The 20056-nt window shown below is 35.8% G+C and overlaps 1 protein-coding gene across 1 annotated transcript in view; it reads right to left on the reverse strand.

Moving 5' to 3' along the window:
• The window catches only part of SEMA3D (semaphorin 3D), a gene marked incomplete at its 5' end in the record, with an annotated part of 126269 nt that overhangs the window by 44077 nt on the left and 62136 nt on the right, over positions 1-20056 (reverse strand). The window contains 3 exons of the mRNA XM_080818780.1: positions 488-557; positions 1749-1863; positions 16156-16298. Coding sequence (XP_080674906.1) covers positions 488-557; positions 1749-1863; positions 16156-16298 — 328 coding nt within the window. The remainder of the gene's footprint in view (positions 1-487; positions 558-1748; positions 1864-16155; positions 16299-20056) is intronic.

The raw sequence follows: 20056 nt of genomic DNA on the forward strand, positions 1-20056 counted from the left end.
CTATGTACAGGAAATTGGCTAAATGAATTGTGGTAATGGATACAGAAGTACTCTGCTGGTATAAAAAGAACAAAGAGACATTTTATGTTTTGATATTGAAAGAGTTCTAGGAAACACTATGTGAAAGAATAAAATGAAAAATAGGTATTTTTTTTTCCACACAAAAGGAAGGGACCGAAAAATACAACTGTATTTCTTTACATATGCCTTACAATTCTATAAGAATTCCAAGTGTTGGTTTTTTTGTTTTGTTTTATTTTGTTTTGTTTTTAAAGATTGTATTTATTTATTTGACAGACAGAGACAGCCAGAGAGGGAACACAAGCAGGGGGAGTGGGAGAGGGAGAAGCAGGCTCCCCGATGAGCAGGAAGCCTGATGTGGGGCTGGATCCAGGACTCCAGGATCATGACCTGAGCAGAAGGCAGACAACGAATGAATGAGCCACACAGGCGCCCCTTGTTTTGTTTTGTTTTGCTTTTAACTTACCTGGTTGTGGTAAAGACTCCATAGACCACAGGATTTCTTTCATCTCTTGTGGGGAGTAAGTAAATATCCTCTATTAATGGAAGAAAAAATAACAATTCATTATATTTTTATATTTTAGTATTACATATTTGCCTTTTCTTTAAGAATACAGTACCTCTGAGACTCTAACAGATATAAAATTCAGATAACAGTGAAAGTCATTACATTATGAAATAGGAAATTAGGTGTTAAAGACCGGTTTTCTCACTAGCTAAGTGGCACTGAACTGGGTATCAAGCCTCTTAGGTGTCTACTTCAATCACCTATAAATGGGATGATTCGCTGATAATCTCCATGACTATTCCCAATCAGAAGTATGTGATTTCTGACAGAATAGTAACTAAAAACATAGGGTGTTTTTACCCTCCGATGTAAAAAAAAATCTTGCCCTGTAATTGTGTCAACTTATTAATAATTCAATTATCTATTTGCTAACAACATAAAAATTGCTACACAAGTTAATTATCTGCAAAATACTTGCTCAGTATTTTGTAAATACTTAAGCGGTATTGATACCAAAGTATGAGTAAACAACCTCCATTAAAAGATTATTTAAGATGTGAGCATGCTTATGTACCACATGAGGAATCAGCCATGAATAGTGAATACATATGTTAAATACCGCATGGCAAAAATCACTCAATGATAACATCATTTTTACACAGCAAGGCAAAAACAAGTTCAAGAGATAAGATTTGATGATGATAACTTTATATATAGCTGAAAAAATTCCTTCTAGAACTAGCTTTGAGAGGGGTAAAGAGGGGAAATTCAAGACAATGATCCATCGAACACTTCTGAGTATTCTTTTTTTAAGTCGGAGGGAGGGAGTTCACCCAGTCTCCCGTGCTCTCCAGCAGAGGGCATCCTCAGAATAAAGAACCCAAGTTCTGGCTGCCTACAGACTGCCCTGCCTTCCGAAATAAAAGGCCACATGGAGAATGAATGGATTCTGGTGAACCTTTGCTGGTAGCTTTTTGTCTCTTGCTGCTGCTTTGTTTCCTCTGAACTACGAGGATGCTTACAATGAGAGGAATTGCTTCATTACAACATGCTCTGAAACCTAGAGCACCTCCATGTTCTTTGTGCCTGTGAATTTAGTAATAACACTCCTGTAAGCTGTCCTGGGCTCTATGGGGGGCTAAAATAAAATAAATGCTGAATTTATTAGGCAGTAAGTCATTTTTAAGAAAAAAAAAAAAAAAAGGAGCATGTGACTCACGAAGCTCATCAAAATGAGTGTCTGCCCCATCATTTCCAGGAATAGAGCAAACCAATCTGGCTTTAAGAAATGTCGTCCATTTGTTTATCAGGCTGCGTTGTCCTCCTACATCATTCTGGGTGGGAAAAGGAAAAGAGTAAAGATACAGATTTAACGTCATTGTTTACAAAGACAGGGAGTCTACATGTTTAATGCCTTGAACTTTCAAATAAGGGAAAAGGCAGTTTTGTCCTTTCACATTCATGCTTTTGTCATGGTTGAACGACTACAATGTGTACAACACGGCTCTCCTGAAAGAGAGGCTGGCAGGGCTACCCAGGAAATGACTGAGGCCTGGAATCAAATCTCACCTCTGTCACTTTTTGCTTCATGGCCTACAAAAGGCTACTTAACTCTCCAAGTTTCTATTTCCTCACTGAAAAAAATATGAATAATGCCTTGAAATTGATTATTTTGATGATTAAATGGAAAAATTTGAGTGCAGTGCTTAGCATAGGGGTAGAAACCTTACGTTCAATAGATCCTAGCACTGACTTGTGTATTATACACATGATAAAGATCGTGATGTACAGCTTTTAGAAATATGCTATAGACTTTAAAAATAGTCTTTTTCCAAAATTAGTGCCCTATTAATTAAGCAATAAGGCAACATAAACATACACATAAAACCAATCTTGTTTTAAAGGCTAATTGATATCTTTCCAGACTTTCTTTCACTCTGAAATATTTCATTAAATTGTTCTTTAGACACTTAGCAAGCACACGCGTTTGAATCAATTCAGTAAAATAAATTCAATAACTCACCATAAAAAGATCTGTTTCTTATTTTTAATTTAATAGTTTCCCATGAACACTAAATTCATACAATTTGTTATTTTTTTTTTAATTTATTTATTTGACAGACAGAGAGCACAAGTATGCAGAGAGGCAGGCAGAGACAGAGAGGGGGAAGCAGGCCCCCCGCCGAAGCAGAGAGCCCGATGCGGGACTCGATCCCAGGACCCTAGGGATCATGACCCGAGCCGAAGGCAGGGGCTTTAACCCACTGAGCCACCCAGGCGCCCCCATACAATTTGTTATTGACCGGACTAGATCTGCTATGTTTTCAGTAAGTAAGATGAGACTGTTTCATGGCATAAAAACTGTAAGTACTTAAATCAAACTTTCAAAAATTACTTCTGGAGTCACTATTCCCATTAATGTACTTACATCTAAATGTAAATTATATAAAAATTTTTATCCTTCATGAAGTCTATGTTTTATAAAATTAATAAAAGTTCACTATGAAATACAAACTCTGAATATTTCAGAACTGTATTCTCTGTGCTTCTTTTATCTCTGAAAATTAAATGAAATTAGAGAAAAGTATCTAAATAGCTCCTCCAAACAGGAGAACTCAAAGTCGGAGAAATAGTTGCTATTCTTCAAGAAAGGGAGAGGAAGACAGGGAAGGGGAGGGAAGACAGAGATCCCTTTGCATATTAACTTGGGTGATATGGAAACCCAAATTCCAGATGATATAATCTTAGTAACAAAGCAGATCTCAGAAGGCTATAGATTTGTAGGAGCGCTCAGAATACAGTGAGGTCCTGAGACCATAGGCTGGAGCTCTCTTTATAGCCTTAGCACCTAATACCCTGGGTGCACCAGGGCACCTAGAGTGAATGAATTCCATTTTATTTTGTTTTGCTTAAGGATTTGTTTATGTATTTGAGAGACAGAGAGAGAGTGCACTGGGGAGAGGGACAGAGGAAGAGGGCGGAAAAGAGTCTCAAGCAGACTCCCCTCTGAGCACGGACTCAGACCCAGGGCTCTATGCCACGACCCTGACATCATGACCTGAGCCCAAATCAAGTCGGACACTTAACCCACTGAGCCACGCAGGCACCTGTGAATCCCATTTTATATCCTCCTCTGCTAAACACCAGAATACTTTTCACTAATAGCTCTGTAGATATAACTAATAATTTTTATGTTCTTTATTTGTTCTTTAGGTTTATAACAATGTAAAAAGAAAAAAAACACATTTAAAGACATTCAAATTCAATAAAATATTTCATATAGGAACTAAGATTTGCACTTAAACAAAATATTGTGCCTCACAGTTTGCACTGTGTCTCGCTGTTTTAAATTTTAAATGATCCAAATCAGTGTGCACTTCGTCTTGGAACACATGTCTCCCTGAGTTCACATGGGCCGGCAGATACAGAAGAGAACCTCCATGATAAGTACAGCGATTGTCTGGAAACTGAACCAAAAAAAGACCTTTCTGGCAATAGTATTTTGACACTGGTACTGTTTAGAATTTCTGACATGTGGCGATAAAGCAAAGCAAAAGAACATTTAGTTGATTTTCTCATAATTTTTCATTCTTCTCAGAAAATGCACTCCCTATTCCTTTCATCCAACACCTACTGTGCATATGTCACTAATGCCCTGCTTATCAGGTGTTTAATAAGTACGTGTTTGATGATTAGTGAGTAACTAAAAATACAAGATAAAATTGATAAATGTCCTTTGAAAGTATAGATATATACCAAAGGAGTTAAATCTCCTCTGAAACGTCTTTGTAGTGGAAGAAATGAGGACAGGCATCTCTGTGGAGTTAGATTCAATATTGTTCTTTAAAATGAGAGGTGAGTTCAGACATGCAGAGGTTGGACTATCCAGGAAATATTCTAGGTGCTAGAAATTAGGGGGAAAGGATAATGGATGGAACACTTTATAACATGTACAGAGAACCAGGACAAATTTCATTTAGATGAAGACTGAGATAAATGAAAATAGTGGAGGAAAATGTTATAAAAGAAAATTCGAGACAATCCAGGAAGGCTTTCATACCAGACCAGAGCATAGTTATGTCATTTAGTAATATGCTATTTCATATAAAGAATTACTACAAATAAACGAAAGAAAATGAATACATGATCTATTTCATATAGTAACCCTCTAGAAACCAACGTGTCTATACTTGCTATTGAATTTATGTTTTGTATATGGTGCTTCTATTGTTGCAGTATCATTGCTCAATAATAAAAATAATCAATATTTAAGCTAGCTATTGGATGATTAACAATGGCTGCAGCTGTGAAGACAGATTTATCTAGATATGACCTTTATTTTTACTGCTAACATTCTCAGATCATTTAATAAATATAAATCCAGATGTTAATATGAATAGGCAAAAACACGGATGCTTCCTTCTATTAATGATGAATTCTGTGTTAATGTTTAGTAGGATTCCAGTGAGAAAATATGTTATCTGGAATCATTCAGAAAGAAAGAGATTTTTAAATAAATTTAAAAATAAAAAGTAAGATATCTTCTCATCTTTCTCATGAACCTTGATTTATATCTTTTTACATTCACATGTATTCTGTCTTTTGTATTTATTTTAGCAGAGCCCTACCCGTACTAAGCCAAGCTCTCGTTAAAATCTTTCAATTTTGTGAAAGATTTTATTTTTAAATATTTATTTTTAAAGATTTATTTTTAAATATTATAAATTTGTAATGCACTTACAAATTTATAATATTTAAACATTTTCATTGCCTTTATTTGCACATTTTGAGTTAGCAATAAATACTAAAAATAGTGTTGATTCAATATACCTGAGGAAATATATCCACTGTTATGAATTTAATGCCAGGGACTATGTTTGGTTTACTGCTTTACCCCTAGCAGAGTCGTTGCTCAAATTATTTTGTTAATTGAATAAACAGATATATCAAATATTTGCTCCACGACATTCCTCTATCAATAGGTATCTACATCACTACTTCACCATAAAAATTAGCAATCACATCCACTTATAAACATTTTATGAGATAAAAGCAACAATAAATGTCCCTTTTCAAACAGTATCCCCCTTTTCCACTTGCAGTTATCATCCGTATTCAAGACAAACCATGAAACAGTTCTAACTATTCTACGAGGTTCAAATTTGTTGGACAGGAAAGGGACTTATACTGTAGCCTGCATATATGTGTGTGTATGTGTATATATATGTATATATATACATATACATATACATATATATATATATATATATTTAACTCGACAAATGGAAATTGCAATTCTCTGAACAAAAAGAATCTTCAAATGTTCTTGCCAATCCTCGAGCACCCTTTCCTGGCCCCTCAAGGAATAAAATGATTAAAAAAAAAAAAGCAAAAAAAAAAAAAAATCCAGGTCAAAGATGAAAGCCACCTGCTCTCAGCAGGGAAAGAAGTATAATTTCTGGGATAATAGTTCTCAGGGATGGATTATAAGCATTTAATGACTGGATAGTAACTCTTAGAGACATCCAGAAGCATGACCTGGAATGGCAAAGTTCAATTCACAAGGAGTTGTATTTCTCCTGTAGGGAAGGAAGTGTCAGTTGACTGACTTGACCACCTCTCAGTCCCTGGATTTGTTTGCAAATCTACAAAATCCCCCTTGAGAACTTTAAGCCCTGAGGAGGGCTGAAAGGGAGGTAACCACTTTTGTACTAAATTGTCACCTCCTTGCTTATTTTTGTGAAGTTCTAAAGAACACAACTATCTCACTAACACAATAGATTTATTATTGAGATGTCAGAATCAGCAGCTTTTAGTCACCGTCTCTTCTGTGCCCCCACTCTATCACAGCTTCTTTGTGGTCAGATTGCCAAAAGCCTTGACATTCTCTACACAAAGATGCAGATGAAAGTAACAAAGAAATTAAATGTAAACAAGCGAGACCACATGGGTTCCATCTGGGGGGTGAACACAGAGGGTGACTGTTTTCTTATTCTCTATGGCTTTTTATATGTTTGTGACAGTTCTTAATTTTAAAAACAGAAAAGACAGAAGATGAAACACAGCACAATTTAGAATCCTTCAGCAGCTTGAAAATAAAGTCTCTGGGCCAGGTGGTCGAGTGATGGCTGCATATTATGAAATACTATGATTTCCACTCATAGGCTACTAATGGGTAGATCAGTCAGAAGGCAGGTTAATGGTGATACCATTTTGCTTCTACTGTCCCAGCAGATTCAAGTCCTTATAAATCTTACATAGACATGTGGAGTAGCTACAAACTGTCACACATGAACTTTTATTGAGTACGTCTTTTGACCTTTGGGTCACTATGCTGGGTTCATCTGCTAAACACAATTTTATCTGTATACATCATCCTCTTTGCGGATCTCTTAGCACTTTATAAATACGATCCTTTTCACCTATGTCTTGGGAAACAGAAGCTCTTGGAAAATACAAGAATTGCCTTTTAGCTCCTAAGCTCTTAACGCCTGAAGACTTGATAATCAACGGAATCACAATTCATCTGTGAACATGTTGTATTCCATGGAAATATAGATTAGCATTCAGAAATCTGTAAATATATTAATGAGTTTAAGTTGAAAGACACCAGGCTTTTCCAGTCAATAAACACTGAAGAATGGCACATCTTCAGCATTTAGAAAAAAGAAAAAGAAAAAAAAAAGTTCGATGCAGGAGTCAGACTGGTTCATAAATTCTTCTTTGCTTAAAATTAGTTCTTTTGCTTAATGCTCTTCTGCATCCTCGTGCAGGCAAGAGAACGGAATTCCCCAAAACACTTTGAGAACTATCATCTGTGTACCTTTTATGCACACTTCTCCCCAGTGCTAGCTTTTAATGACATTTAGTCCCAGAGATTTTGGTTTGAATTAATACTACCTGTTTCTTTTGAAGTGTAATCTAAATAATATGATATTGTAAATCAATCAACTTTTTTTTTTTTTTCCCATAACTGAAACTGCCCCACCGAGATAAACACATAGACTTCCCACGGACCCTTTTTACACATTCGGTGTAAGATTAGGGCAATTTAATACTTTGGTGTTTTCAATGTAATGCCTCTTGTATTTTTCAATACAGCATTCATATTCTTTATCTGATCTGTCATTTATGATAACAGCTGTCCCTTGTGGGTTTTAAACAGTGTCGTGTTGAGATATGCCTCTGAATCGCCTGAAGACCCATTCCACCAGGAAATACTGGGGCTAAGACCCCGGCAACTGACCTTTCAGAGCCACTGTCCAACGTACTCCCTGGGCTGCCTCGAGCTTCACACACTTATTTCCAGGGACGGATTTTAGAACCTTTGTAAACTTAATACACATGGTCTGTATGGGGCCGGGTAAGTAAATAAAAATGATAAGGATAATCCAAACACAGAATGGCCTATTTAGAAGCTGGAAACTATAATCATGATGTGACAGAAATAAAAAGTAAAATCTGGAATAAGAGGTTCCAAGAGCCTCATTAGGAAAGCATGTCATATACACTAAAATATGGTATTATACTGAGAGCAGAGCTTAAATGAGGACATTTTTAATACATTAAATGAACTAATGGAAGACAGTGAATTACATGGGCTGAATCAAATGAGAGAACTATGTCGTTGTTCTTTCCTTTTTAGCCCGGATCTTCCTTTGCAATGTGTGGTAACCACGTTTCATCTAACTGTTTCATTGAGATGGGGGGAAAAAAAAGTAATAGGGTTATGACCACTAAGAAATAAAAGCAAAATAGGAAAGTAAGGAGTCTTCTATTTCATCTACAAATAATCTTGAAATCCCTTAATGGTAAAAGAAACAAAGCTATGCAAGCTCAAACATCTCAGACAAAGGGGAGAGGAGAAGAACAAAATAAACAAAAAAACTTGTGTGGCAGGTATTAAGCACAGTGATTTTTAAGGGATCTACTCTGAAGAGGCTTTCAAGACAACCTATATATGTATGTGTGTGTGTGTGTGTGTGTGTGTATGTGTATGTGTGTGTATATATATATATATATATATATATTGTTTTTTTTCCCCCTAAAAGGGACTCTCACATTTAGAGATGACTGTTTTCGATTTGCTATTGGAGAATCAAAATGGAGAACATGTTTTTCTAACTACTGCAAAAACTTGTAAAGATTATTAGAAATGCAGGACTAGATAATAGTCTCTACTAAAAAGTTCAGTTTCTAAGATTTAACAGGTTAAAATTAAGTAAATGTAAGCATGATAAGCAGTTTTTTTGTTTTTGTTTTTGTGTTTTTTTTTTTCAGGTAGGATCAGAGCTCAGTAAATTAAAAAAAAAAAAAAAATACAGCCAACAGTGTAAATCCTTGCCTAGGAATTTCTGACAGGAAAACAGATGGAAGTGAAGCAAAAGCACATCTGTAACTTGTGGCTCTAAATCTCTCATTTAGGTTGTAAGTGACACGTTGAAAAGTAAGCAAAAAAACCCCACAACTCGGCAGAGATCAATAAATACGGAAAGTGTCATCGGCCTAAAAATACAAATCTTCAAAGGCAGTATTTGTCCAAAAAGGACCATATATCAAGGTAGACAATGCAAGTGGAATCAAGGCAAAAGACTTAATTAGACCCCCCCAGGCAAGTTATGTGAAAGGACCATCCAAACTGAATTCCTGGCATGGACCAAAGGAAATACTGCAAAACAAAAAAGAGAACTGGCATAACCTACAGCTGGAATCCAGAGTGGGCGAGCATAAGTAAGCTAATGGACAATGCTTCCAAAAATGAATAGAATCCCAAAGTAATGGGAAACAGCCTCGAGGCGAAAAGTTGCAAGCAAGCCTCACTGAAGAGACTGGTATTTCCACACTGTAACTTACAGGGTGAGTCATGAAGGGACACACACACACACACACACAGACAGACATACACACGTGCGGTAATAAACACCACACAGACATAAATAATTGTATCTGAAAGGACTATTCAGAAGGTTTATTTCAGGCTGTCTCACCTGTTCTTTCAGTTAACATTTATTACCTCGCCATGGAGATCTGTATAATTTACCATTTATGAGAGCAGACCGGGATGTAAGGTGCACCATTTGGTGCTTGAAATATTGGCTGTATGACAGAATAAAGAATTACAAAGTCTGGCAAGGCTCTAGAAATCATCTAGGCTAAGCATCTTATTTTAAATATGAGAAAAATGGAGTAAGAGGTTTGATAGGCAAGTAGGGATACCATTGAAAAATAATTCATCAGTAAATGTGTTCTGCCATATACAAAGATAAACATAACTGAGTTTGAAAGTGATTGAAAGGAGGTGCTTACTCTCCTGAGGTTGTCATGAAATGTACTTTAATTCAGCTTCTTTACCACATTTAGCGTCTCTCCCTGTGCACGTCTCTTGTCTAAAGTTTGCATTGTTCAAATTGTCCACAAAATTTTCATGAGACATGTCTCCAAATCCTTTTGACTACATGCAGAAATAAGATCCACCCTCCAAGTACAAATGTTGCTAAAAATGAAGGCAAAATAATAACCATAATTTCAAACATGGAAACTAATTAAATATCATCTCTTCCCATTAACCTTTAGTAACTGACCTATCTCTAACCAACCCCTGTCCCTAATATAAACAAACTACCACTCTTGCGCTCCCAAGCGCAGTTGGTTGACCTGGTTCCAAGTGTGAGTGTGTATGAATGATATGTTGTGTGTGTGTACGTGAGTTTTGACATTTAACTCTCTGTTGTATGACAAGGCACTTACATTATTCACATGTCAATCTTTTACGTTGTTTACTGCTTGAAAACAGAGACCTAGTTAAGTCACTCTTGTTTTCTAGTACCTTCCTCAGTATCTGCCACATCCAAATTCATATGATCTCATTTAAGTCTTTCACTTCCTTGGTAACAACATCATGGAAGAGATGGGTGCCCTCATTTCCTAAGTTAAGAAGCTGAGTTGGGGGGACCTGGGTGGCTCAGTCAGTTAAGCCTCGGCACTCTGCTCGAGTCATGATCCCAGGGTCCTGGCATCTAGCCCACTGTCAGGCTCCCCACTGCGTTTCCCTCTCCCTCTGCTGCTCCCCCTACTTGAGTGCTTGATCTCTCTCTCTCTGTCAAATAAATAGATAAAATCTTAAAAAAAAAAAAAAAAAAGCTGAGCTAGGAAGGCGTAGAACAGAGACATAAGCCTGATCTGCTTCCACATTGAATATTCTCATCATTCGAGCAAACTATATTGGTGATATCCTTACTGCCAAATCGAATACCTGATTTTTTTTTCTTTTCTTCCCCCCCCCCCAAATACCTGATTTTTAATAACAATCTCATCTGACTTCCTTTTGGTGTGTAATATTACTGACAATTGCTTTCTTCTTGAAACAGCTTTTGTCCTTTGTCATGCCACTCTCAACAAATTCCCCACCTACTATCAAACTATTTCTTCTCAATTGACTTTATAGTATTTTCCTCTGTTTTTGTTTTGTTTTTCCCCTTAAATATCATTGTCCCTTGGGATTGTGTCCTTGCTCATTGATCTCATACTACATATTTCCCTGGGCTATTTCACACACCTCCATGACTTCAAGAACCACCAGTACATTGGTGATTTTCAAGTTCATGATGCCAGACACCACCAAGCCTCAGGTTCCCATTTTCAACTGGCTATTTTGGCAGCATATCCCAGAGCCACGTCAAGTTCAACATGTCCAAGTATAAAATTCATGCCCTTACACAATATTTGGTGTTTTTGCTATCAAATATCAGAAGATATCTCTTTGTGAATTTCCGTCATCTCTGGTTATCTTCTGGAAATCACAATTACTAAGAATTTAAGAGTCTGTGTCTACAGGCAGGTATTAATGTTTCTGGGACAGGAGTAGGGAAGAATTAAAATGCATCAAGGATCCGATAGGACAGGAACTTGTTGCAGCCTCTCATATACATCATGATGTCGATATCTGCAGTGTCAGTCAGTCCGAAATACAAATGGGGACGATAAGACTTCTTATGACTGTTGAAATTTTATGTATGTTTTAAAGGGGAAACAATCACTATCCTATTAATTTCCCATGTACTTGTTATGTTCCCATCACAGCAAAGCTCTTTCAAGATCTTTTTTTTTTTTTTAAGGTTTTATTTATTTGAGAAAGAGAAAGTGAGAGAGAGAGAGAGAGAGAGAGAGCATGAGCAGGGATGGGGGAGAGGGAGAAGCAGACTCCCCACTGGAGCCTGACATCGGGCTCAATCCCAGGACCCTGAGATCATGACCTGAGCCGAAGGCAGATGCTTAACTGACTGAGCCACCCAGCGGCCCGTCTGATTTCTTCAATGCTCTTTCCCACCTCTGAGATTTCACATGGGCTTTTCCTTCTGCCTGGAATATTCTTCCCTATCCTTGTCTCTTTGCCCTGAAATTTCCTAATCATTTTCAATATCTGGTTCAAAAGTTACTTTCTCAGACAGAAGATCTTCCACAGCCAATCTAAATCCCACTCATTTTTCCCAACCATGCCCTGTGACTCCCCCTCCCCACCACACCACTTTAGCACTTACCACACTTTCCAATGATATATTAATCTGTTTTCTTGTTTAAAGCATATATCATTTAGTAGGTTGCAAGCTCAGTGAATACAAATATAACTTCTTTTTCCTTTTTATCTTCTATAAAACTACTGTTTATTTAGCACAGCATTGTGCACACATTGTTAAGTAAATGAATATTCTCATAGTTTATATTTATATTGTAGCCACTAGCCACGTGCTACTACTTATCTTTATTATTTAAAGTTTTTATTTTAATTCCAGTCAGTTGATAACACACATGATACTTTTTAAATTAATATCAGTTAAAATTAAATAACATTAAAAATTCAGTTCCTATGTCACACTAATCAAATGTTAATACTAATAGCCACACAGCTCCTATGTTGGAGAATGGACATATGGAACATTCCTATCATCACATAAAGTTCTAGTGGACACACTAGTCTACACTAAGCAATTAATAAAGGAGAAGTACAAATTAAGGACTTATTAGACATCCATATCTAGATTCTATGCATTCTATTCTATTCACTCCTATTTTCTTTAGGGTCCTTAGTCGCAAATATTTCTCAATCCAGATGGTTCCTCAAATTATTGCTAAGTATATCTATCCATCAAGTCACTTCTTTTCTAAAAAAAAACATTGGTAACTTCTCATTGCCTACAGGATAGAGTTTGAACTACTTAATATGGAAACAAGACTTCTTATCTTCCAATTTACCACTCCAATCTCGAATGACATTGCCCCCCATGTCCACCCCTCCAGTTCCACTTCCAACAAAATTTCACCCTTCTGTAAACCAAATATACACTGTCACACTGCCTGAAAGGCTTATCCTTTCCTTTCCTTGATGTAGTACTCCTCCTTCTACAAGACTCAATTTTTGAGCTTCGTCAAATATGCAGTATTCTCAGCTCCTACCTGTCACTTAATATTGTGATTATCTGTTTGTATCTCTATTTCCCTCAGTGTGCTGGGAGATTTCAAAGAAAGGGGACAGTGGTTTACTTATCTCCCACGGTCTAGTGTATTATTGCATTTTGTCCAGAACTTATATTTTGTTACTATTGAAATAATGAAACAATATAATAATGAAAGAGTGGGTTACAGAATTGAAAAGACTCATTCTTATTCTATAAACAATCTTTAATAATTTTTGTGTAATTTTTGCCCATTTCAATAAATCTTCTCCCCACCAATCACAATACACTACACAAATAGTACTATCTTTGACAGGTCAATAAAATGACTTTTACTTGAGTTTAGTAGCTGAAGAGGTAGGGAACACTTGTCACCAATTTGGAGGCTGCAGCTCATCAGTTACAAATGGAAACAAATAAAAACAACAAAACCAGAATATTTATAAGTATATGAGTCTGTAGGAATATCCTGGTGGAACAAAGAGTATAAAGAACTCCCACATTACTAAAAGGTTCTTTAAACTCAGTAAAGTGTACACAGTTCACTCTTACTTCTCTAACATCATCTCTGACTTCTTGGATCTTTGCTTATATCTATCAAACTCAATTTTGTTTCATAGCATAGACATACATTTGTTATTATTTCTTGAAACTGAAAAGCAGTATTGTAATAATCCCATGGGGGTTAAAAAAAAAAAAAGAACCAACAGAGAGGAATAATATGTTCTGAATAATGTCAGAAGAACATTTTATGTGAAAATAATATTTAACAGCAACTATGAGGCCAAACAGTTGTTTTCTTTTTAATTAAACTTGTTATTATTTATGGGACGCCTGGGTGGCTCAGTCATTAAGCCTCTGTCTCTGGCTCAGTTGTTTAGCCTCTGCCTTCGGCTCAGGTCATGATCCCAGAGTCCTGGGATTGAACCCCGCATCGGGCTCCCTCTTAGGTGGAGGCCTGCTTCTCCTTTTCCCACTCCCACTTCCCCTGATTGTGTTCCTGCTCTCACTCTCTCTCTCTCTGTCAAATAAATAAATAAAATATTTTAAAAAAATTAAAAAATAGACTTATTATTTGACTTATTTATAAAAAGATTTCAAGTCATTTTAAATCTTGTCTGTGAAATCTCCATTTACAAGTGCTCATTTTTTGCCACACTTTAACCCTAAATTATTAAGTAGAGTTCAAAACCGTCAGAGCATGCTGCAATTAAGAGATTTTAGAGATGTATGCAAAACCAAATGTTGTAAACATTTGACGAACTGATCATATGTGTATGGGAAATTCTGAAGATGGTACTAACTAGAAACAGTGATTGAGTAAAGAGATGTAAGAAGAACCTCCATTATATCTTTTTTTTTAGAGGAAATTCATCCATCACATGTCCTTATTTGATCTCACAATTTGTTAGCTTTTTATCCAAACACAATGGCTTGACAAAATCTTGCTGTGTGGCCTTCGAGTTTTTTGTGGTGGGAAGATTCCTGCACTACAATTCTCTCAGCCTTTTTAATTATATAGGAGTTTGTTCATAATTAAAACAAAATGCCCCAAGGCTTATAGTTAAGAGTCTCTACCATATTTTTAAAATATAAGTTTATAAATGGGGCAACTACATTTTTCTTCAATATATTCTTCCACCTCGAACATAGCTTTCAGTACATTTAACAATAGGGTACAAATACTATTTTGTAACAAATGGTTTTCTATCACATGTGTTAGACCTACGAAGATATAAGTATTGAACTTCTTCACAAAACACTTGTTATCGGTGTTCATCAGAGAGTGACTTGTAAATCTTTTTTGACATATTTAATGTAGTTCATTTATGTAAATGATGTCAATCCACAGCCCCGCTTTTCAGGGTCGGAATACTGTTGTTACAAAGCATGCTTCAGTACACTAACATGCTACGGCTACTCCAAGCAATGGCCATTCATCTCTAGGCAAGAGGCTTCAAGAGAAATTACTGTGAATTCTTGGACTCTGAAAGAATGAGGATGCTTTTTAGAGAGTTCTGTCCCCTGGGGGTAAAGGGATCAGTGGGAGGCAGCATCAGTGGCTAGGACACTAGGAAAAGAGTGATGTGTGCTTGGGAGCTGGCCTCATTCAAAAGCCATGTTTTCATTAGCACTTTTAAGCGCTGTGATGGTTTGTATTTCTGTCCCTGGAAGTGCTTAAAAGCCTGAGGGTACAGATGGAGACAAAAAAGTGATCGGCTCAAATGGAAGAAAATGAAAAGTTTGTACAAGACCTAAAAAAAGCTTCCTATTCAGAGTACTTATTAACTTAACAGCTCTTTTTTAATAACAGAGTTTATGAAAGGTGTCTGGCTATTTAAGAAAAGTTATTTCAAGGAAGATAAAGCCAACTGAAAAAATAATATATTGAAATCAAAAGTGTGAGCCAGTAGCATTACTATTCTATAAAGCTTGTATTCACTCAAATGAGAACTTGAATGGAACAAAATGGAAGTGTTTCATAGAATTCTGTTTTCCTGTAACTAACATAAAATGACAATCTTAAAAAATGAATTGCAGTGTTCTTCAAAAAAAAGTTCTGCATTTTGCTTTGTTTTTTCTTCTTATCTCATTTATTCTCAAAGCCTAATCTAGATAAATGGTCTAGAAAATATTTACTATAGTATTACTATAACCACATTTTCAACTTACTTGATCCCTATAAAGATACATAATTTTGCATGTGTGATGTGTTTTCATAAAAATACCAGACCTTATTCTGTTAGTATTCAAGTTACTCCAGTGATTACACTATTTTCAACTTCAAAATCAAATTTAATGTACAAAAGCATTTTAATTTCCATGGTCCAGGACAATGCAGGGATCTTACCGGGAATAGTGAAAACTGGCAAAGGGATAAACCCATCAAAATAAGGAGCAAGCTGCCAAAGAGATCTAATTCAAACCTGGCTAACAGTTCATACTGGGGGAAAAAAAAAAAACAAAAACCAAAACAACAAAAAAACCCTAATACTGGGAAAATTTGTATCCTTTTTTTCCTTTTCACTTTTGGATCGTAAAAACTATTCATGTAAGATAGTGTGAATTTATCTTATCACTTATGAATGATGGACATAAACTTTTACTTCAACATTACATAATTAATTGTTCATACATACATATACATGCCACTTAAGTAAGATAAATATATCTTGCCTTACAAACTCTTCCAACTCGAGAAAGGATGGTCTTATCAGAAGTAGTGCCTTCTTGAGATGATTCACGAAAGAAGAAATATATTTTATCATCATCTGGATTATAGGTGTCTGGTATAGGGAAAGTTCCGATAAATTTTGCTCCTGTTTGAAAGAAAAGAAGCTATGGATTACAATACTGAGACAATGCCCCCAAGATAGCATTATCTTGTGAATAATGTGTCTTTGAATGTGAAACAACTATCAGCAGAATAAAAAAAAAAAAAATGAACCATGAATGGAATGAGTGAAATGAGACATACACACAAATAAACACGACACTATACAGAAACATGTATTAGTATGCAGAGATCTCAAACAAGTTCTCTAGGAACTCCAGAGAGCTGGTGAGAACATGACTGGCTGATGTTCACAACTGCAACTAAATTACTTAGAAAGTCCTTTCAAACCTGGAGAATCTACGATTTTATATTTTCCTTGTATTTGACGGAGTCACTGTTTTTTAAAATCACAATGTATAGAATGAAGAACTTAGGGAAAACTAGAAACAACATCCCAAATTTTTATACATTATGATGTTACTTGCTGCCTTTTAGGGAAAAGGGAAATTAAAACAACTAATTAATAGAGCTTGGGTTGACTCCCTTGTAGGTTCTGGAGATACTCTTTGCAGGTTTATATCCTATCTCTCCCACTTACTACAAGGGTGGCCTTATGTGAATTTCTGTCTTCTCTATGTCTCAATTTCCTCATGCCTAATATGAGGCTATCAATCATCTACCTAATAGATAACTGATACGATAACCAAGTGAATTAATATATGTAAAGCACTTGCTATCTGGTAGTGACTGACACATAATAAGGGTTCAATAAATGTTTCAATAAATTTATTTATTTATATTTAATTTATAATATTAATTGTATAATTATTTTTATAATTATAACATTTAATTTTAAATATAATTTTTAAATTTAAATTTTTAAGTTAAAATTTTAAAATTTTAAATAAAATATAATTTTATGATTATAATATTAATTCATATTTTAATTTATAATATTAATTATCTATAAGTGTTCAATAAGTTTATTATTAAATGAATCTTCAGGATGATAATCATGATTATGGACACAAACAAGAGGATGATAGAAAATTTAGCACATCCACACACTTGTTCAAATAACAGGTAGCTGATAAAAACAAGGTACACATTCTAAACGTACTGGCATGGAAAGATGTCCATAATATAGGTCAAATGAAAAAAAAATATTAGAAACTCAACTAATCCTTTTGCACTGCACCAATGACAAGCCAGTTTGGGTTACTAAGTCCTTGTTTAAAAAGTTTTGGGCATTTTTAAGTCTGGGTTTTATAGAAGTGTGAATGAACCAAGTAACAGATCTGTAATGAGGTGATACTAATTTGGAAATTGTTCTTTTGATTAAGGCAAAATAGAGAGAATGGTTATTCAAGAAGGAAGAACCTCAATGAAGTAGAAAATGGGAGATGCCTGGAGGGAAGCACAGAGCAGTCTTTAGGAAGTAGAGCAGGAAACAAGAGAAGACAAAAAAATTTCAAACCACAACCACCAGCACCATAACAAAAACAAAACAGAAAAGAAGATCAACATTTGCCCTATTGTCATGTACCCCAGGAGTCCTGAAAATCATCCCCTGCTAAAGCAGAGCAGCAGTCCAAAAGCCCAGTAAACAATTTTCCCAAGAGCTTTCTTCAATAAACAAAAGTTAATGTTTGATTCCAAGTGATGGGTAGTTCAGTCTTCTCCATCCCAGTCAGGCTGGGTCACCCGGGGTCTCCTATCCAATCTCTTCTCTGCTTAAATGGGAAACTTTAAGAGGAAAATGAGTGGGAATTATGTGTATGAACTTTCTCTCCTTTGTTCTTTATTATTTCCGTGTTCTTTCCCTGAAGTTTAGAACTCCAGTGGACTCTTACGCTCTTGATAATCTCACTTTCATATATTTTTGGTTACTTAAAAAAAAATTTTTTTTTTAGAAAACCATGTAGGGTTTTGGGGGATGCCTGGGTGGCTTGGTCGGTTAAGCATCTGCCTTTGGCTCAGGTCATGATCCTGGAGTCCCGGGATTGAGACCTGAGTCTAGCTCTATGCTCAGCAGGGTATCTGCTTTTCCTTCTCCCTCTGCCCCTTCCCCTGCATGTGTGTGCTCTCTCTCTCGCTCACTCTCTCTGAAATAAATAAATAAAATCCAAAAAAAAAAGGAAAGAAAGAAGACCATGTAAGGTTTTGGGGTTTCTGGGTGGCTCATTCCACAAAGTGTCCTACTCTTGATTTTAGCTCAGGTCACGATCTCAGAGTCCTGTAATTGAGCCCCACAGTGGGCTCTACGCTCAGCAGGGAGTCTGCTTAAGGATTATCTCCCTCTCCCTCTGCCCTTCCTGAGTAGCAGCAGGACACAAAAGGGATAAAACTGAAAAGATATGTGGATTATAGGAATATGATTGGCTTCTTTTATCTTAACAAATATTTGAACTTAAAAAGGGGATTCACACAAACAGAATTTATCATAGCACTCAAATAATTTAAATAAAAGTTCTACATGAAGCATGTCACCCTTGTAACATTTATATCCTATCACTTTAATGATTGAGTGAATTTATAATTTAAAAAATAACTTTGTAGTACAAAATTTACAGTCCTTTCTCTCTAGAGAGGAAATGAGAATTCAGTGATGTGAAACAGAAAATCATTACAGGTAAAAGGAATTCCAGTGTGAGAGACAGAGTCGCTTGTAAAGCTTTCCTCAGATACTCAGATGGGCAAAGTGGTTAGAGGAGACAATTGTTAAGTCTTCACTTGTTTACTGAGTTCAACAAAAAAATAATTCTATGACAAAGCAGAATGTAGATGGTCTGCAGGATGACCAAATAAATATGACAGTTCCTATTCTCCTATTGCAGAAATGCACAGGAAAACCTACTTTGGGTATTGAAAATATTATCCAAGGCAGGTATCACCATTTGAAATGGTCAAAGGTAGAATATGACACTAGTCTACATTCCAGGAATTTTATCTATGATATCAGTGGGGGAAAAACAGAGTAAATACTCGCCAATTTGTATTTCTTTCACCTTTTAACTAACATATAATACAGATGGTCAATAGATCCTAGATGTTTATAGATAAATAATCACTTACATTCAGTGACTGTTGGTTTTATTGGATTCTCTTTTAAATGTTGGTTCTAAGTCCTATAAGACAACCATTTTGGAGTACTGTGAGAAAACTGAATGATGGGGATTTTGAAGCCAAATGTTTATTATAGGAAGAAATCTAATTATGAAAAATGAGTTAGTATCAAACAGTACTCTATTGTGTGATTTCAATAATAAGCATACTCATGAGGTAAAAATAAATACGTTTCAAGAGTATAGAATATCTTTCTTGCAGATTCAATTGATGCTAGTATTTTAATATAGAAACTCTTTCTTGAGTTGCTGCCAAGTTTGAGTAAAAATAGTTATCGTTTAATCAGTGTATGACATGCACAGTTGTTGCATTAAATAATTTAAAATCATAACAATAGACACCTGGGCTTTATTACAATGGCACATTTTCCCCCTTCGGCATTGAAAAGACATGCTCTAATGGGGATAGAGTTTAAAATCATGTATTTTCACAAATGAGCTATTAGCATGACACTTAGAGGCACTGCCTAGTGAAAATGGCATTAACTCACGGAGCCTGCAGTATGCGTCACCAATCTCTTTGCACCCGGATGAGCACACCCACACCATGAATTAACAAATAGTGACTTCCTTACTTTCCTTCACTTCTTCTTGCAATATATTCTCACTATCACTTTTTTAAAATGTTACCCTTTCAGAATGGAAGGAGAATTTGCAGACAACAGAATTCTCCAGG

This window comes from Martes martes, assembly GCF_963455335.1.
Source record: "Martes martes genome assembly, chromosome: 11".
NCBI classification, from domain to species: Eukaryota; Metazoa; Chordata; class Mammalia; order Carnivora; family Mustelidae; genus Martes; species Martes martes.